This window comes from Eriocheir sinensis, chromosome 19, assembly GCF_024679095.1.
Source record: "Eriocheir sinensis breed Jianghai 21 chromosome 19, ASM2467909v1, whole genome shotgun sequence".
Taxonomy (NCBI): Eukaryota; Metazoa; Arthropoda; class Malacostraca; order Decapoda; family Varunidae; genus Eriocheir; species Eriocheir sinensis.
In genome coordinates, this window is record NC_066527.1 from 3856636 (window position 1) to 3871381 (window position 14746).

Below are 14746 nucleotides of genomic sequence, written 5' to 3' on the forward strand. Positions count from 1 at the left end.
CATGACCAAGATCAATGGATATATACAAATAATACAGCATTAATAACTTATATCGTGTTTTACAAAGTAGGCTACAGAATTACGATATGGGTGCATGCTAACACATAAACTTATTACTCACTCAATAAGACGAAGACGAACTAGTAGTCAAAACCAATTTCATCATCTCGACGGGAGACAAAAAACGTTAAATTCAATATGCGTATATGAGAATGTTGCAACACACACCGTAATTTCAATCTGTTAGCACTTGTCCCCTACCATTGTATCTTTTTAGTTTCCTGGTGCTACTTCCACATGTAGGTATCCTTAGTTGTATAATCACACTCTGTACTTCCTGGGGGTTGGGATGGCATGCTCTTCCCTTCTCCTTTGTTGTTTACTTGCAACAATAAACAATCAATCATCAATCCTGTGTTTACGCCAGCTGTGTTGTTGCTGATGATGACGATGGTGGTGTCCGTGGCAGGCCTCGCGGCACGCATCCTCCGCACACGATATCCTGCCGTCCCTAAGCTGCTACAACGACGCCTTGCCAGGGTGAGTGAGCCCTGTGTCCCTTATGGTTCATCCTCCCTGTGCCTTACACTGACATTGACGGTATTTTGTTGGTCTCAGGGGGCGCGCACCCCTTAGGAGTTTTCAGTATTTCCAGGAATAGTTAATCTGGTGGTAGTTTTCAGTATTTCAGTATTCCTGGTGGTAGTTTTCAGTATTTCAGTATTCCTGGTGGTAGTTTTCAGTATTTCAGTATTCCTGGTGGTAGTTTTCAGTATTTCAGTATTCCTGGTGGTAGTTTTCAGCATTTCCAGGAATACTTTAATGATCCTGATGGTAGTATTCAGTATTCCTGGTGGTAGTTTTCAGTATTTCTAGGAATATTTTAATGATCCTGGTGGTAGTTTTCAGCATTTCTAGGAACAGTTTAATGATCCTGGTGGTAGTTTTCAGCATTTCTAGGAATAGTTTAATGATCCTGGTGGTAGTTTTCAGTATTTCAGTATTCCCGGTGGTAGTTTTCAGTATTTCTAGGAGTAGTTTAATGATCCTGGTGGTAGTCTGACACTTCCGTACCTTGAACCTAAAATAACACTAGTGAGAACCCGATAGTCTCCTTTTAGACCTTAGGAATAGTTGATGAGACCCTGTCAACACTCAAATGATGTCATAGGCATAGGAAAGTTTCTATTCAGTAAACAAGACACTGAATTAAAAAGAATTCTGATGCATGGAATCTGGAAAAAGAGAAAAAGTAAATTGCAGGAACAGAACCCACAGTGAAAAATACTTGCAACAGAAGTGCCATTACAAAGGCTATTCATCGCCCCATCAACTGAACCTTCCCCTCATGCACCCCCAGGACCTTCACACCATGCAGCTGGGGGAGAGTCAGATGAGCACTGTGCTGCGGCCAGGCGTGAAGCAGCTGGCGGACATGTTCACCAGCCACGGCCACGAGCTGAGGGTGGCGGGCGGGGCCGTGCGGGACCTGCTGCTGGGCAAGGTGGGTGGATGGACACACTCATGAACTTTGTGTGACAACCAAATTTGTTTCCATTCTTAACACACATGGAAAAATTAACATACAGGTTCTCCCCACTTTACAGTTGAGTTACATTCTTTAAAAAACGATCATGAAGTAAAACGATCATATTGGGAACTTGATGTTTAATTAATAGGGTTGCATTCCTAAATTTGTATAGTAGGTAAGTGATCTTAAAAAACCTAATGCCATGATGATTATTGGACTGCAATTTATCTAAATCATTATCAGAGTGAATATGAACCTAAATTAACAGTACATATGCATAGCTAAATACATGAAATAGCATAAGTAAAGACAACCAGTCATAAAAGCAAGCCAGAAAGACCATAAAAGAACAAGAATAATTAAAGTATGATGATCTTAAGAGCAAAATCTCGTAAAAATGAACCATCGTAAAGCAGGGGAGACCTGTCTCTGTAAACAATATCACTGTCATATTAAAATAAAACACCAATATAAAAGCTGACACAGTGTAAAATACTAACACAAATGCTTACTCCTGAAGGTGCCGCAGGACTTGGACTTTGCCACAACCGCTACGCCTGATGAGATGAAGGCCATGTTCACGGAGGAGGACGTGCGGATGATCAACGCTGGCGGGGAGAAGCATGGCACAGTGACAGTGAGACTGGAGGAGGAAAACTACGAGTGCACCACGCTGAGAATTGACCTGGTAACTGATGGACGGCATGCAGAGGTCAGCTTTACCAAGGACTGGGAGCTGGATGCCGGGCGCCGCGACCTGACCATCAACGCCATGTTTCTGGGACTGGACGGGACAGTTTATGACTACTTTGAGGGGAGCAAACACCTGGAGGAGCGACGGGTGACCTTTGTGGGTGAGGCAGACACACGTATCAAGGAGGACTACCTAAGGATACTCCGCTACTTCAGGTTCTACGGCAGGATAGCCAGGGAGCCAGACAGCCACTGCCCGCACATCTTAGAGAGTATCCGAGCCAACACTGATGGCTTGGACAGGATATCAGGGGAGAGGATCTGGACGGAGTTGCAAAAGATCATCCCTGGGAATTTCGGTGGGGAGCTGCTGATCAAGATGGTGGAGCTGGGGGTCGGGAAGCATGTGGGCCTCCCAGAGACCTTCAACTGTGAGAACGTGAGGGCGTTGTACAGGCGGTGCGAGGAGGTTGGCCTGGCACCTACGGACCTGCACCACATGACCCTTCTAGCCGCGGGATTCTCCAGCGAGCAGGAGTGCGCCAAGCTCATCGCCCGCGTCAAGTGTTCCAAAAGGGAGCAAGAAATTCTCCTGCATATCGTGTGGCACAGAGATGCAGCGACACTCTACACATCAAAGGACATTCAGGATCATTTAGTAGACATGGTGATAGGGAATAAGAGGAACAAGGACATCTCCCTCCTCTACACATGTGAACTGCTCAAGTACTGTGGCCACACCAAGCTCCTGAAGGAAATACAGGAGTGGGAGATGCCTAAGTTCCCAGTGAATGGACTTCTTGTGGGTGAGAAAGGAGTGCCCAGAAAAAAAATCAAGTTTGCCATGCATGATTTACTGGCAGAGTGGAAGAAGTCCAACTATACTCTAGGCACTGATGAGCTGTTAGACACCCTTGATGTCAGCAGGTATAATGACTGAGTGAAGCATTAGGATATCTGAAAAAAATGTGAGTGGATATGTACTGAAGGAGTGGGAAAAGTCAGACTATTCTCAAGGTACTGATGAACTACTGGGCACTCAATGTTTGCAGGTACAATGACTGAGTTAGTGAACGATTAGGACAGCTCAGAAAAAAAAATGGTTATACAGGTAACTCGATTTACGTAAGTATTGTGTCCTTGAAGAGGTCATGTAAATCAAACAAGAGGTAGGTTTGTACCTTTATTGCCTACTGTAGCACTCTGACTCCTCTCCCTCTCGTGGTTTCTCCTCTGGCTGCCCTTCCCCTCGTGGTAGCACAGCAGCGAGGGTGTTGTTGTTGTTGAGTAGCGTGGCAGCGTGGGTACTGTATTGTTGTTCAAGTGGTGCGCGGTAAGAACTGAGCTCAGCTGTGTGGCCTTGGCGCCGTGTGAGTCCAATTGCGTGAGATCTGGTGGCCACTCCATAAAATATCGCGTATAAGTGAAAAAAACGTGTAAATTAAACATTTATTTGGATTTTGGACCCTGTGTTATTTCAAAAACGCATAAACCAAACTCGCGTAAATCGAGTTACCTGTATACTAAAGGAGTGGAAGAAGTCAACTATTCAGTAGGGACTGATGGACTCTTGGACACTTTTATGTTACCAGGTATTCATTCATTCATTCATTTTTACATCACTTGTTCCTATTTCAAGGCATTTGTGGCTCGGGGTTTAAGACCAGATTCCTGACATCCCACTTCAGCACTGGGGTTAAAGCCTTCTCGCCCCAGCTCTTTACTTCCATGGCTTGGCACTCTAACCCACCAGACTAATATAATATCTGAGTAAAGCATACATACTGTCTTGCAGTAAAAAGCAGGTATCACATTTAATTGTTTTATTTTTATGACAAACAGCATCTCCTGTTTGTGCCTGTATACATACTCCAGGAATTAGATGCCTTTATACACTTGTGACACCATTCACCTCTTTTTAATTACTTCCATCACCAGTTGTTTGTTTGTTGTGCTTCTGATGCAGAACAGTATTAGTTTCAAAGTAAGCACTACATGGTCTTTGCTCCCTACTGCTAGAACATTATTAATACAACACAATTCCTCTAGGCTGCTTCCTGAAGGGGCCTAATGCTGCTTATGGTTCTGATATAACAAGGCTATTAAAGAATCCCCCTGAGCCAGGTAGCCAAGACCATATAGCTTGCCAGAGTTACAAGAGAGTACCACCTCTCTCACCAAGAAGCCCCCGTGAGTTGGGGTCAAACACAACCTTTTGATCACAAGCCGAGCATCACGGCCACAGAGCCACCCGGCCCCCACCTATTCTGATCAGTAAGAGACTTGTTCAGGGTAACCATGAGGTACAGATGATGATGACGGTGACAATACAATATGATGATGATCATAATGGACCTTGAAAACCTAAGAGTACATTTACTTGAGAAGATGGTCACATAAACACAGTCTCTAATATCAATGATGCAGCTAAAATAATCAGTTAACTCTTCTTCCTTAACTATTAGAAAACAGACTCCACTCATTTAAGAATTCACATACAAATTACAGCACCTAGAATGTGAATATATTTACAACTACCCAAAAAATGTTTGCTTTAAAAGAGAAATAGTGTCCAGATGGATCTCACCATGTGGCATAAAGGTATGTGAGGAAGACAATCTAAATGGGCCTTGCTAACACTTCACCACCACTGGCCCCTACAGCTTGTCCCCGATGAAGCTGATAATGTGTGTGGTGAGCTCCTCGCCCTTGTCCTCCTGCAGGAAGTGTCTGGCGCCACTCACCACCTTGTAGCTGGCATGGGGCATCAGCTTGAGGAACACCTTCTCCATGCCTCGGGTGATCGGGTCAAGGTCAGAGAACATCACCAGCGCTGGTTTCTTCCACTCGCTGGCCAGGAAGTCCTGTGTGGCCTGCATGTCGGCAGCCACGGGGGTGTTGGGGGTGATGGGCACCAGCAGGGGCCACTGAGCTGCCCCGGCCCTGTACAGAGCCGAGGGGAAGGGTGCCTCGTAGCCCTTTAGCACGTCGGGGTTAGGGTTGACCAGTGCCTTGGAGAAGATACGGCCAATGGGAAGTGCCGTGCCGAAGAGCTGAGCAAAGTTCCGCCAGATCATGAAGGGAATCACCTTGATGAGGCTGTCCGGCATGAACCCCGTGGGCAGGCCAGTGTTCATGATGACCAGGCGGGAGAACAGGTATGGGCAGTCCTTCACCACCGGCAGCCCCGTCAGTCCGCCCCAGTCCTGGCAGACCAGCGTGATGTTCCTCAGCCGCAGGTGGTCGAGCAGCAGCCGCAGCGTCATGCAGTGGAGGTCATGACTGTAGCTGTCCATGAAGGTGAATTTGTCTGATTTGCCGAAGCCTATGAAGTCTGGCACCACCACACGGTAGCCGGCCTTGACCAGCCCTGGCACCATGTGGCGGTACAGGAAGGACCAGCTGGGCTCACCGTGCAGGCACAGGATGGTCTCTGCAGCATCCCTCGGCCCTGGAACATGCATATCACACTAACAACACTGTCTCAAGCAGGGATTGTGTTTAGTGCAAGCATCAGTAACAGTTTCCAAATATTCTTCATTCTAAAAGATATTGAATCAGGTACTGATATTTGATAATTTAAATATAGTAAGAGGTACATTATGGGATTCCAAAATATGTATAATGCCAGGGTCCATAGAAGACGATAACTGGCTCTGGTCTTATCTAGCACCTTTTCTGCTTAAGCCTGTCTGTCTGTCAATCTCTCACCTTCGTCGATGTAGTGCACCCTGGGCAGTGTCTTTCCCCCCCCGGCAGGCAGCTCCACATAATTGGGCCTGAAGGGGTAGCCTGCCTCCTCCAGCCCCCTGAAGCACTCCTCAGGTGTCCTCACCACCATGGGCCGCTTCTGAGGCCATGCAAAACTCACCGCCAACTCTACCACCAACTTCATGTAGTAGAGGACCTGCAGGGTAAAGATGAGGGCCGGGAATAACACCAGGCGCTTCAGGTAGTATTTCACCTTCCCCATGGCTCGATGCACACCTGTAAACGGAAATATAATGGTTTAAACTATCAGTCATTTCTTGATTTCCCACAGTAACTTGAAAATCGTCTTACACACACATTCTTGGATAAATAATTAATTTGTGAATCTGATGATCCACACTTATGCCATACAGATATAAAAGTAATAATGTATAGGTTAACATTTGATTCTTATTTTAAATTATATTCATTACAGTCTTTCAAACTAGAGTATACGTATATGCATTTTGTGACGGGCTAGTTTTCACACGTTTCTTTTCTTACTATTTGATACTTTTTCAAAATAGTCAGTTTTTAGACAGTCGTAAAATACACATCAGCCCAAACTAGTAATTATCAAGTACTTGCACTGTATTGGCTCCATCGAATACTTGTAGACTGACACTTGATTCATAGTAACCTTTCAACCTTCAAAAACTTAAAAGCCTAAGGAGCAGAATCACACTAATTCCTTGGGTTGCAAGTTTCTACCTTGTAAGGGGTGACCTGCACTGCCAGACAGCGTCAAGAGGGTGAGGCTGGAGGTCAGTGTGTACCTTGGCCCCGGGAAGGTGTGTGAATCATGTCATTACACCTGATAAGACCTTGCTGCTATCTCAAAGGTACTCCCTCACTCTGATCCTGACTCTGGACCTGAAGGTTTAGTCTGGCCTTGTTGCTGGTTGAGATTTACACCCATCTAGACAACATCATATCATCCAATTCCATAAGGGAAAATAAGGTTAACATCAAGACAGCATCTCACAGACATTTCATTATACTTTTTTTTTTTTTTTTTTACTCTAGACTTCAGTGTTTCATTTAGCCCTGTTGTTGGTTGATATTTTTACCCATATAAACAGCATCAAACAGACTAATTTTATCACGCGTCAGTAAAAAAGCCTTGTTGTGAACTGACATTTACACACATCGACAGTATCATACAAACTAATTTCACCTAACTTTTTGTATATTCCATCAAGAAAAACGTACCTGCTTGCACTTGATATATGTAAAAGGGAGAATGAGACATTTTATTCTTTTTACTCTAGACCTCAAAATTAATATCCAAGACTTGTTGCTGGTTGACACACACCCATCTATACAGCATCACAGACTAATTTCACCTAACTTTTTGTATATTCCATCAAGAAAACCCTACATGCTTGCCCTCAATTTGTATAAGGAATAAGAACTTGTTTCTTACTCTAGAGCTCATTGTTTAAGCCTTGTTCCTGGTTGACAGTTACAAACATGGAAAGTACCACTTATTTCATCATTGTTTTCTACATCCCATCAAGAGAAACCTACCTGCTTGCACTCGCTTTGTATGTTATGTTACTGTATCAAGGCACCTCTCCACCCAAAATTGACCTCTCTTTTGGCCACTCTTTACTTTTGTCTATTATGGGAGCAGTGAGTAGCAGGCTTTTTTCTGCACTCTTTTTGTTGCCCTTGAGCTGTCTCCTTTGTTTAAAATGGTAATACTTTCTGAGAAGTCCGCCTTCCCCTCCGTCACTCCAGCCCCCCCCACCCCCCAAGACAAGCCTGGGGAACTGTGGGGAACCCGGGTGTGGGGGTTTAAGCCAAAATCACTGAAAAATGGGCCTCCAAATTTTCCCTAGAAAAATCCCTAAATGAAGGAAAATTCCAAAGTCTCAAAAGTAAGGAAAGTCCTAACTTTATAACCTAACAGCCCCCCTCGCCCCCCCACATGTATGATGCGCCAGAAAATCGTGGGTTTTTTTTTTTTTTTTGGTGGGGAGCATATTTAAACTACTCCAACCGAACTTTACGACCTGCTAACGAGGGAGCTTCGCTCCCCTCAACCCCCCTCCTAACTAAGGGGGTCCCCCCCACATGTAGGGATTTTTCCTTAATTTATGGATTTATCTGGGGAAATTTTGGAAGCCCATTTTTCAGTGATTTTGGCTTCCCCCCCAAAACCTCGGTTCCCCACAGTTCCCCAAGCTTGTCTTGGGGGGTAGGGGGGGCTGGAGTGGTAGTGGTAGTAGAAAATAATAATAATAATAAAATAAAATAAGGAAGAATGAGGAGTCACTTTCACCAGGCTTTCGCACAGCCTTCAGCGGCGTTGCGGTTGCCTCCTGTTCAAGCAAGGTTGTGGGTTGTGTTCAGAGTGAAATTCCAGATCGACCACTACTCACTCTTTGTCCTGTCACTCCCCCAGACTCACGGCAGAGACTTACAGGGGCCCAGACTCACCTTTTTCGGCACTTGAAGTTGTTTACATCGACGAGGAGAAAACGGACACCTCGCGCCGCACCGAGGGGGACTGTGCTGTTTGTACTCTCTCTCTCTGCTATCATTTTGGTAAAGTGCTCTTCTTTTTAATTTACAACCACTTGCCTCAGTAGAGTATGGTCAAAGAATACCAGTAACTTAATTATTAGTTGTGTATTTGTATTATTACCACATATTCAATAGTCTTAAAATATATAAAATTAATTAATATAAATTTACTGTTACTTGCTCTACAAGTTCCTACTGCCTCTATACAACCCCTGTACAAATAAAAATACTTTCTACAGTCCTGTGAACACAGTACAGAACTTTCATCACAGAGAGATGGAGGATAGAATTGTACAAAAGAATATTTTGTAGGGGACAAAATACTGCACTCACCAGAAGGTAACACACACTAGTAATTACAAAATGCAAACAAGCATTATGTTTTCTATCTCTTGTTAAAAAATAGGCAAACACCAGTTATTATTTAAGATCGTACTAACTATATGTCTATATAATAATCAATCTCACAAACAAGGTTCTTTGTTGACCAGTATTTGCCCACTCAACATGCACACAGCAGACAATAAGTACATGTGTGTTCATTGCCATTGACTCAAGAAAGAATGAAAGCTTTGCAAGAAGCAACAGCCCACTGATTGATGATGTACCCTGACGAAGGCCTATACCAGCCAACTCAGGGCAGTGACTTTATCAGCCAGGTCAGGGGCACAACCTTAGCTCCAATGACACCCTATTACCCCCTTATCTATTGCATCACACCATTCATGCACGAAGACACCGCATGCTGCCATAAAGCTTAACTAAACAACAATCCATCCTCTCTATCTGATAGTTTCTAACACAACCAGTATGCTACAACCATACATTCTCTACGAGACATAAGTACAGTTCCCAGTGACTTGGAGTTTCTTTATCAGCCTGTGAATCCACTCCCCTACACTTATCTACAACCTCCTCAGCCCCACTATCAGCGAGGGTTACCATACTTCCTGCACCGGGTATAGGGACTGTATAAGGGGTAATTGGGACTGACTGGGGGGTGGACTGGGTATGGGTTGAGTGGGAATGAATACATGAGTGAATGAATGGGTTGATGGATGAATGAATGAATGAGTGGAGGCACTTCTGAATAGGAAAAGGATGGGAACAAAAATAATACCCAATGAGTTAAGAGGTGGATTAAAGATAGATTGGCCATCCCTTACCCGTGCATCATGCTAATAAATGAATAGATGAGTGGATGAGTAAATGAATGAATGAATGGATGAGTAATTGAATGAATGGATGAATGAATGGGTTGATGCATGAATGAATGAGTAGTCAGATGAATGAATGAAAGGGTTGGTGCATGAATGAATGAATGAATGAAAGGGTTGATGCATGAATGAATGAATGAAAGGGTTGATGAATGAATGAATGAGTGAGTAGTCAGATGAATGAATGAAAGGGTTGATGCATGAATGAATGAATGAAAGGATGAGTGAGCGAGTAGTCAGATGAATGAATGAATGGATGAATGGGTAAATGAATGAATGAAAGGGTTGATGAATGAATGGATGGATGAGTAAGTAGTCAGATGAATGAATGAAAGGGTTGATGAATGAATGAATGAATGAGTGAGCAGTCAGATGAATGAATGAATGGATGCACTTCACCTCATTCCTCACACTGACCTGGGTGGGGCTGACACATGTGCCCAGCCAGGAGCAGTGTCAGCCTTCCTTCCTCCCATCTCTGAGCCAATCATCCCTGCAAGATAGTAGTTTTTTTTTTTTTTTTTACATCAAAGAAAGCAGTAATGGACAAACAGAAAACAACACAGGAAGCAAAAAAATGAAAAAAATGCAGCTCCTGAAGAGAAAAAGTGAGAGAGAAAAATCAGAAACAATTTGAGAAGTGTCTTGATATTTGATGTTATGAAAGTGTATCACAGAATATTCACCACAGAGCTGCTTACCAAAGGATGTGTGTGCATGTTCAGTTGTTGTTCCTTAGTCGAGTCATCTTTTGCGGCCAGGGTGGGAGTGTTGGGCCAAGAGGCGGGAAAACTCTGTGATGAGGGCCGGGGCAGTGGTGGCTACAGTGGCCCAGGACGGCTGACAGGTGACCTCCTTCGCCTTGGGGATAAGAACAAAACCAGTGCTCTAAAGTATTATCCTCTGCACCACCAACCTGTCAGCTACGTTGACTCAGTGATTCAAGTGATATATGAAGGATCCCCCAGCTGAGTGACCTAACAAAGATGTTACAGCCATGAAAATAGTGATTGCAAAATAAAATGGACACAAAGTTTAGATTATGTAAAGATCTTCCATCGTGATTCAACTGATATGAAGTGACCTAAGAATGATGCCACAGGAAATGCTACAGCCATGAAAATAGTGATTGCAAAATATGGACACAAGATTCAACTGATATGAAGGATCCCCCAGCTGAGTGTCCTAACAAAGATGCCACAGGAAATGCTACAGCCATGAAAATAGTGATTGCAAAATATAATGGACACAAAGATTAGCTTATGTAAAGATCTTCCATCGTGATTCAACTGATATGAAGAATCCCCCAGCTGAGTGACCTAAGAATGATGCCACAGGAAATGCTACAGCCATGAAAATAGTGACAGCAAAATATAATGGACGCAAAGATGAGCTAATGTAAAGATTGAGGCAGTTCAGTGGCAAATAAATTAGTGTGAAGTTAATTTTAAAAGCTATTTCACAACCCTATGGAAGACTCGTCAACATGTAAAACAGTACGCAAGAAGTCCAATCCCTGCTGAACAAACTTTATGTCCCTATGCATTTTCATGAACCCAGTGTTCCTCCTGCCCTTACCTGAGTGACGGCATACTTCATGGTGGCAGCGAGCAGGGCATCGGCAGAGTACTTGTGGGCCAGCAGCAGGGTGTGCGGGGCAGCAGCGGGTGTGAGGGCAGCCACCAGGTGCTGTTCACAGGCCTCCACCAGCCCATCCACGCCATGCCTCGTCCCTCCCACCAGCAGGGGCTTGGCCAGGCGCCTCAGCTCACTGCACTCTCCTGGTGGGGTGAGATTATTATTATTATTATCAAAGAGAGAGTGTCAAGACACTTCCACCCGAAATTGAACTCTCTTCTGGCCATTCTTTTCTATTTACTTTTCTAGAAGTGCTTAGTGGCCTTTTCTTTTGGGGGGAGGGGAGGTCGCATAGTGTTGATACGGCTTTTCTTTAATGAATTTTGACCAATGTTGTCCAACCTCATAAGGGAATATAAGGGCGTTGAACGAAAAGAAGAAGAAACTTTGCCCAACGTCCTCAAGTCCTTACCTGTATATATCCAGTCCAGCATTGCTCTGGCCACTGAGGCAGACATATTCAGGCGGAGAGTGTGACCCCCCACTGACCTCGGCACATTGACCTCTACCTCCTTCAGTGGGGCCTTGGAGGAGGGGCTGCAGGCGGAGGTGGAGGAGTGCACAGACTGGCAGGACACAGGGGGGGCTGGGGATCGTCTTGGGGTCTCATTCTCCCTCTGTAGGACTCTCCGTCGGGGTGAGCTTGGGGTGATCCTGGGGACGGGGTGCTTGCTTGGGGAGAATTTGCAGGGTGAGAGAATGCGTTTGTCCCCTGTGGAGTGTATGGGGGTGAAGAGACGTCTTGGGGTTGGGTTATTGGGCACTGGGGAAGCTGAAGTAACTCTGGGGGTGAGACGCTTGCTGGAGGAGAACTTGCAGGGTGATAGGTTTCGTTTGTCCCCTGTGGAGTGTGTGGGGGTGAAACGACGCCTTGGGGTGCAGCTACTGACCACGGGGGAAGCTGAAGGGACTGTAGCACCCAGTAACGAGGACTCTGAAGGACTAGAAACAGCTGAGGATGACAGTGATGAGGCCGTGAGTGAGTGATACCCTGACAGTGACAACAGGTCGCTTCCAAAAGTGCTGTCAAGAGGGGTTTCAGGTCGTTCTCTCTTGGTTTTTGGAGTCATGTGCTCTTCAAGGGAGTCTAGGGAATGGTTAACCTCACGTGGTGTTCCTTGTAGGAGGTCCGAGCGTGCATGAAGGATTAAACTGTGCGCAGGAATGGCCACCCCGTCTGTGGTGAGAATGGTTACGTCGCTGTATTTCCCCTTTTGCAGGTCCCGTAACTCAGCACTCAGGTCTTCTAAGGGGTCACTGAACCTCCACACATCATCTGACCTGACTATGAAGCGCAGGGTGGCCGTCAGTGTGTCCTGGGGGAGGAGATCAAAGACATGGAGGGCCAGGCGAGGTACCAGCACCCCCTGCCATGTCCCCTCGTCCACCTGCTCCAGCTTCTTCTCGTGTGCCTGGCCCCGCCCCACCACGTTGCAGGATATATCAATGTGTGGGAATGCTATGCTGCTCCTCAAGCATGTCAGGGTGATGCCCACGTCACTGTTCATGTCGTGTGGCTTGTGTGGCTTAGCGGGGAGGAAGGGCTGGATGGTGGCCTGCCAGCGGGACCTCAGGCCGCCCATGGAAAGGGAAAACTCTGTGGTCAGGTTGTCGTCCCCAGTGTAGGTTGACAGGTGTGGTACCCTGAGGGAGTACTTGACCTCCCCAGTGATGACCTCCACCTCCATGCTGCCCTTTGGAGAAAAAAGAAATACCATACAGGAGAACCACACCACCTTTATTCATAACATTTTTAACCGAAATCTTGGCTCAGTGTGTAGTGCTGCATCTACTCATGTCCAGAAAAGAAATAAAAGTACATCCTAAAGGGGTGCAGGGGGACTTTGACCCCCAGCACCCCTCAGAGAAAGTTAAATTAGGTCTTGTTTGCAGATTAAAATAATGTGTGATCAAGGGGGCAAAACCTTCCCCCCTGTGGGAGGTTTAGTTGAGTTTCATTTGGTTAAGTTAAAATAATTGGGGGCTCCCAGGACAGCTGCCAATGCTTATAGAGATTATACCACTGAAGCCTCCGGCCCATCGTAGGAAGTTAAATTACGTTTTGTTTGGTTAAATTAAAATAATGGGAGTGTCAAGGGGGAGCGAAGCCCCAACCTGTAGGTAGAGTTAGTTAGGTTACATTTGTTAAGTATAAATAGTTCTGATAAATCTTATTACATAAATGGAATCAGACTGTCCCAAAATAAGTGTTGGCAACTGTAAGACAAGCTAACTGATGAGAATTGAACACAAAATCAATTAACCTTCAACCCAGCTGGGAAGAGCTCCCTGTCCTGCCGTGTGTCACACAGTGTACCACCACAAAGGTGGAGGACGTCTGAGGTGTCACACACTCACCTGATGAATCTTTGATTACTAGATCACAATTCACGGCACGTCACCTTACCTACACGTCGGCAGTGTGTTGTACGGCCAGTAACAATGACTACCGTCCTGGGCGCGTCCCTACACAGCCTCAGCCACTCACCGTCCTCCTCCTCTGCTCACCTTAATGACGCTGTACCAGTGGATCCCTTCACGCTGGAGGCTCCTTCAGAACACTGTTACGTGGCTCCTTCCTCCTTAACATCAATACCACACGCAAAACACCCGAGGAGAGAGTGCCCAGTGCCCGGCCTGCTACCCGCCCCTTATCTCGGCGTTTGAACCTGGCCGCCGTGTTGTAGGAATCATCTCGCAGCCGCAAAATAACTCACAGAGCTCACACTTATTATTTATTTCACTCACCGCTATTATTTACTTGTCCCATTTCGTCTCTAATACAACAATCAAACACAAGAGAAACATTTTTAATCCAGAGAAGGCTTTAGAACAAACGAATGGGGGAGATTTTAGAGAGAATTACCTCACTTTGATTTTCATTCAGTTCTTGCTTCTTTTAGGCTGTTGGTATAATGTGTTGTTTTCTGGCAGGCAATATCAACCTTCACAGAGATCACATATTGAGAAAATAGGACAAGATAAGCCAAATTATTGTGTTTTCCTGCCATTTATTCCTCAGTGCGCATGCGTAGTGGACATCGGCGCGACTTATTTCCGCGGGGAGGATTTACTCACCGGTACAGGTAACGGAGCACACCTGTCATTTTTAAAGGCCATCATCTGCAGCCTGTTCGTGGGTGCTGGGCGCGTCTTTTTAACCCAAAGATATCCTAATGCAACCCACTGTTACCCAAATGATGCCTAAAATCCCTCAATATACACGAGATATGTCTTTTTATCCCAAATGAAGGGAGCTGCCACAGGTCTGGGATTTAATTAATTTGTGAGAAATCTCGAGTCGCATGGAACATCAAGATCAAGCTCAAATCCAATAGATATAGATAGATAGATAAAGAGGTAGATATGTAGTGCGGCGAGTGGG

At 45.3% G+C, this 14746-nt stretch overlaps 2 protein-coding genes across 9 annotated transcripts; one reads left to right on the plus strand and one right to left on the minus strand.

The window, feature by feature from the left end:
- Positions 1-300: 300 nt before the first annotated feature.
- LOC127000567 (CCA tRNA nucleotidyltransferase 1, mitochondrial-like) lies at positions 301-4131 on the plus strand. The gene is made up of 3 exons (XM_050864390.1): positions 301-540; positions 1361-1504; positions 2052-4131. The coding sequence occupies exons 1-3, from the start codon at positions 355-357 to the stop codon at positions 3162-3164; spliced, it is 1443 nt and encodes a 480-aa protein (XP_050720347.1). The 5' UTR covers positions 301-354; the 3' UTR covers positions 3165-4131.
- Positions 4033-14571, minus strand: LOC127000566 (haloalkane dehalogenase-like). 8 transcript variants are annotated; one of them, XR_007754263.1, is made up of 6 exons: positions 13870-14571; positions 11774-13050; positions 11302-11504; positions 10425-10584; positions 10141-10216; positions 6139-6211 (listed from the first exon to the last, which is right to left on the minus strand). XR_007754263.1 is itself a non-coding variant. In XM_050864385.1 (4 exons), exons 2-4 carry the CDS (start codon positions 10157-10159, stop codon positions 4882-4884), a joined length of 1089 nt encoding a protein of 362 aa, XP_050720342.1. In that variant the 5' UTR covers positions 10160-10216; positions 10425-10557; the 3' UTR covers positions 4033-4881. The 8 variants fall into 8 exon arrangements, 5 of the variants coding, with proteins under 5 accessions (XP_050720342.1, XP_050720343.1, XP_050720346.1 ...); XR_007754262.1 differs by having other exon boundaries at positions 11774-13055; positions 13870-14567; XR_007754264.1 differs by lacking the exon at positions 13870-14571 and adding an exon at positions 13769-13839 and having other exon boundaries at positions 11774-13055.
- Positions 14572-14746: the final 175 nt, after the last annotated feature.

Bases quoted from the DNA above. Each gene is read 5' to 3' on its own strand.
- LOC127000567 (XM_050864390.1), top strand. From the start codon at position 355: ATGCTCTTCCCTTCTCCTTTGTTGTTTACTTGCAACAATAAACAATCA. The intron at 541-1,360 runs GTGAGTGAGCCC...ATGCACCCCCAG, and splicing joins TACAACGACGCCTTGCCAGG to GACCTTCACACCATGCAGCT. The intron at 1,505-2,051 runs GTGGGTGGATGG...TTACTCCTGAAG, and splicing joins GGGACCTGCTGCTGGGCAAG to GTGCCGCAGGACTTGGACTT.
- LOC127000566 (XM_050864384.1), bottom strand. From the start codon at position 6,608: ATGAATCAAGTGTCAGTCTACAAGTATTCGATGGAGCCAATACAGT. The intron at 6,212-6,562 runs GCAAGTACTTGA...TTCCGTTTACAG, and splicing joins TTCGATGGAGCCAATACAGT to GTGTGCATCGAGCCATGGGG. The intron at 5,676-5,935 runs GTGAGAGATTGA...TGCATGTTCCAG, and splicing joins GGTGCACTACATCGACGAAG to GGCCGAGGGATGCTGCAGAG.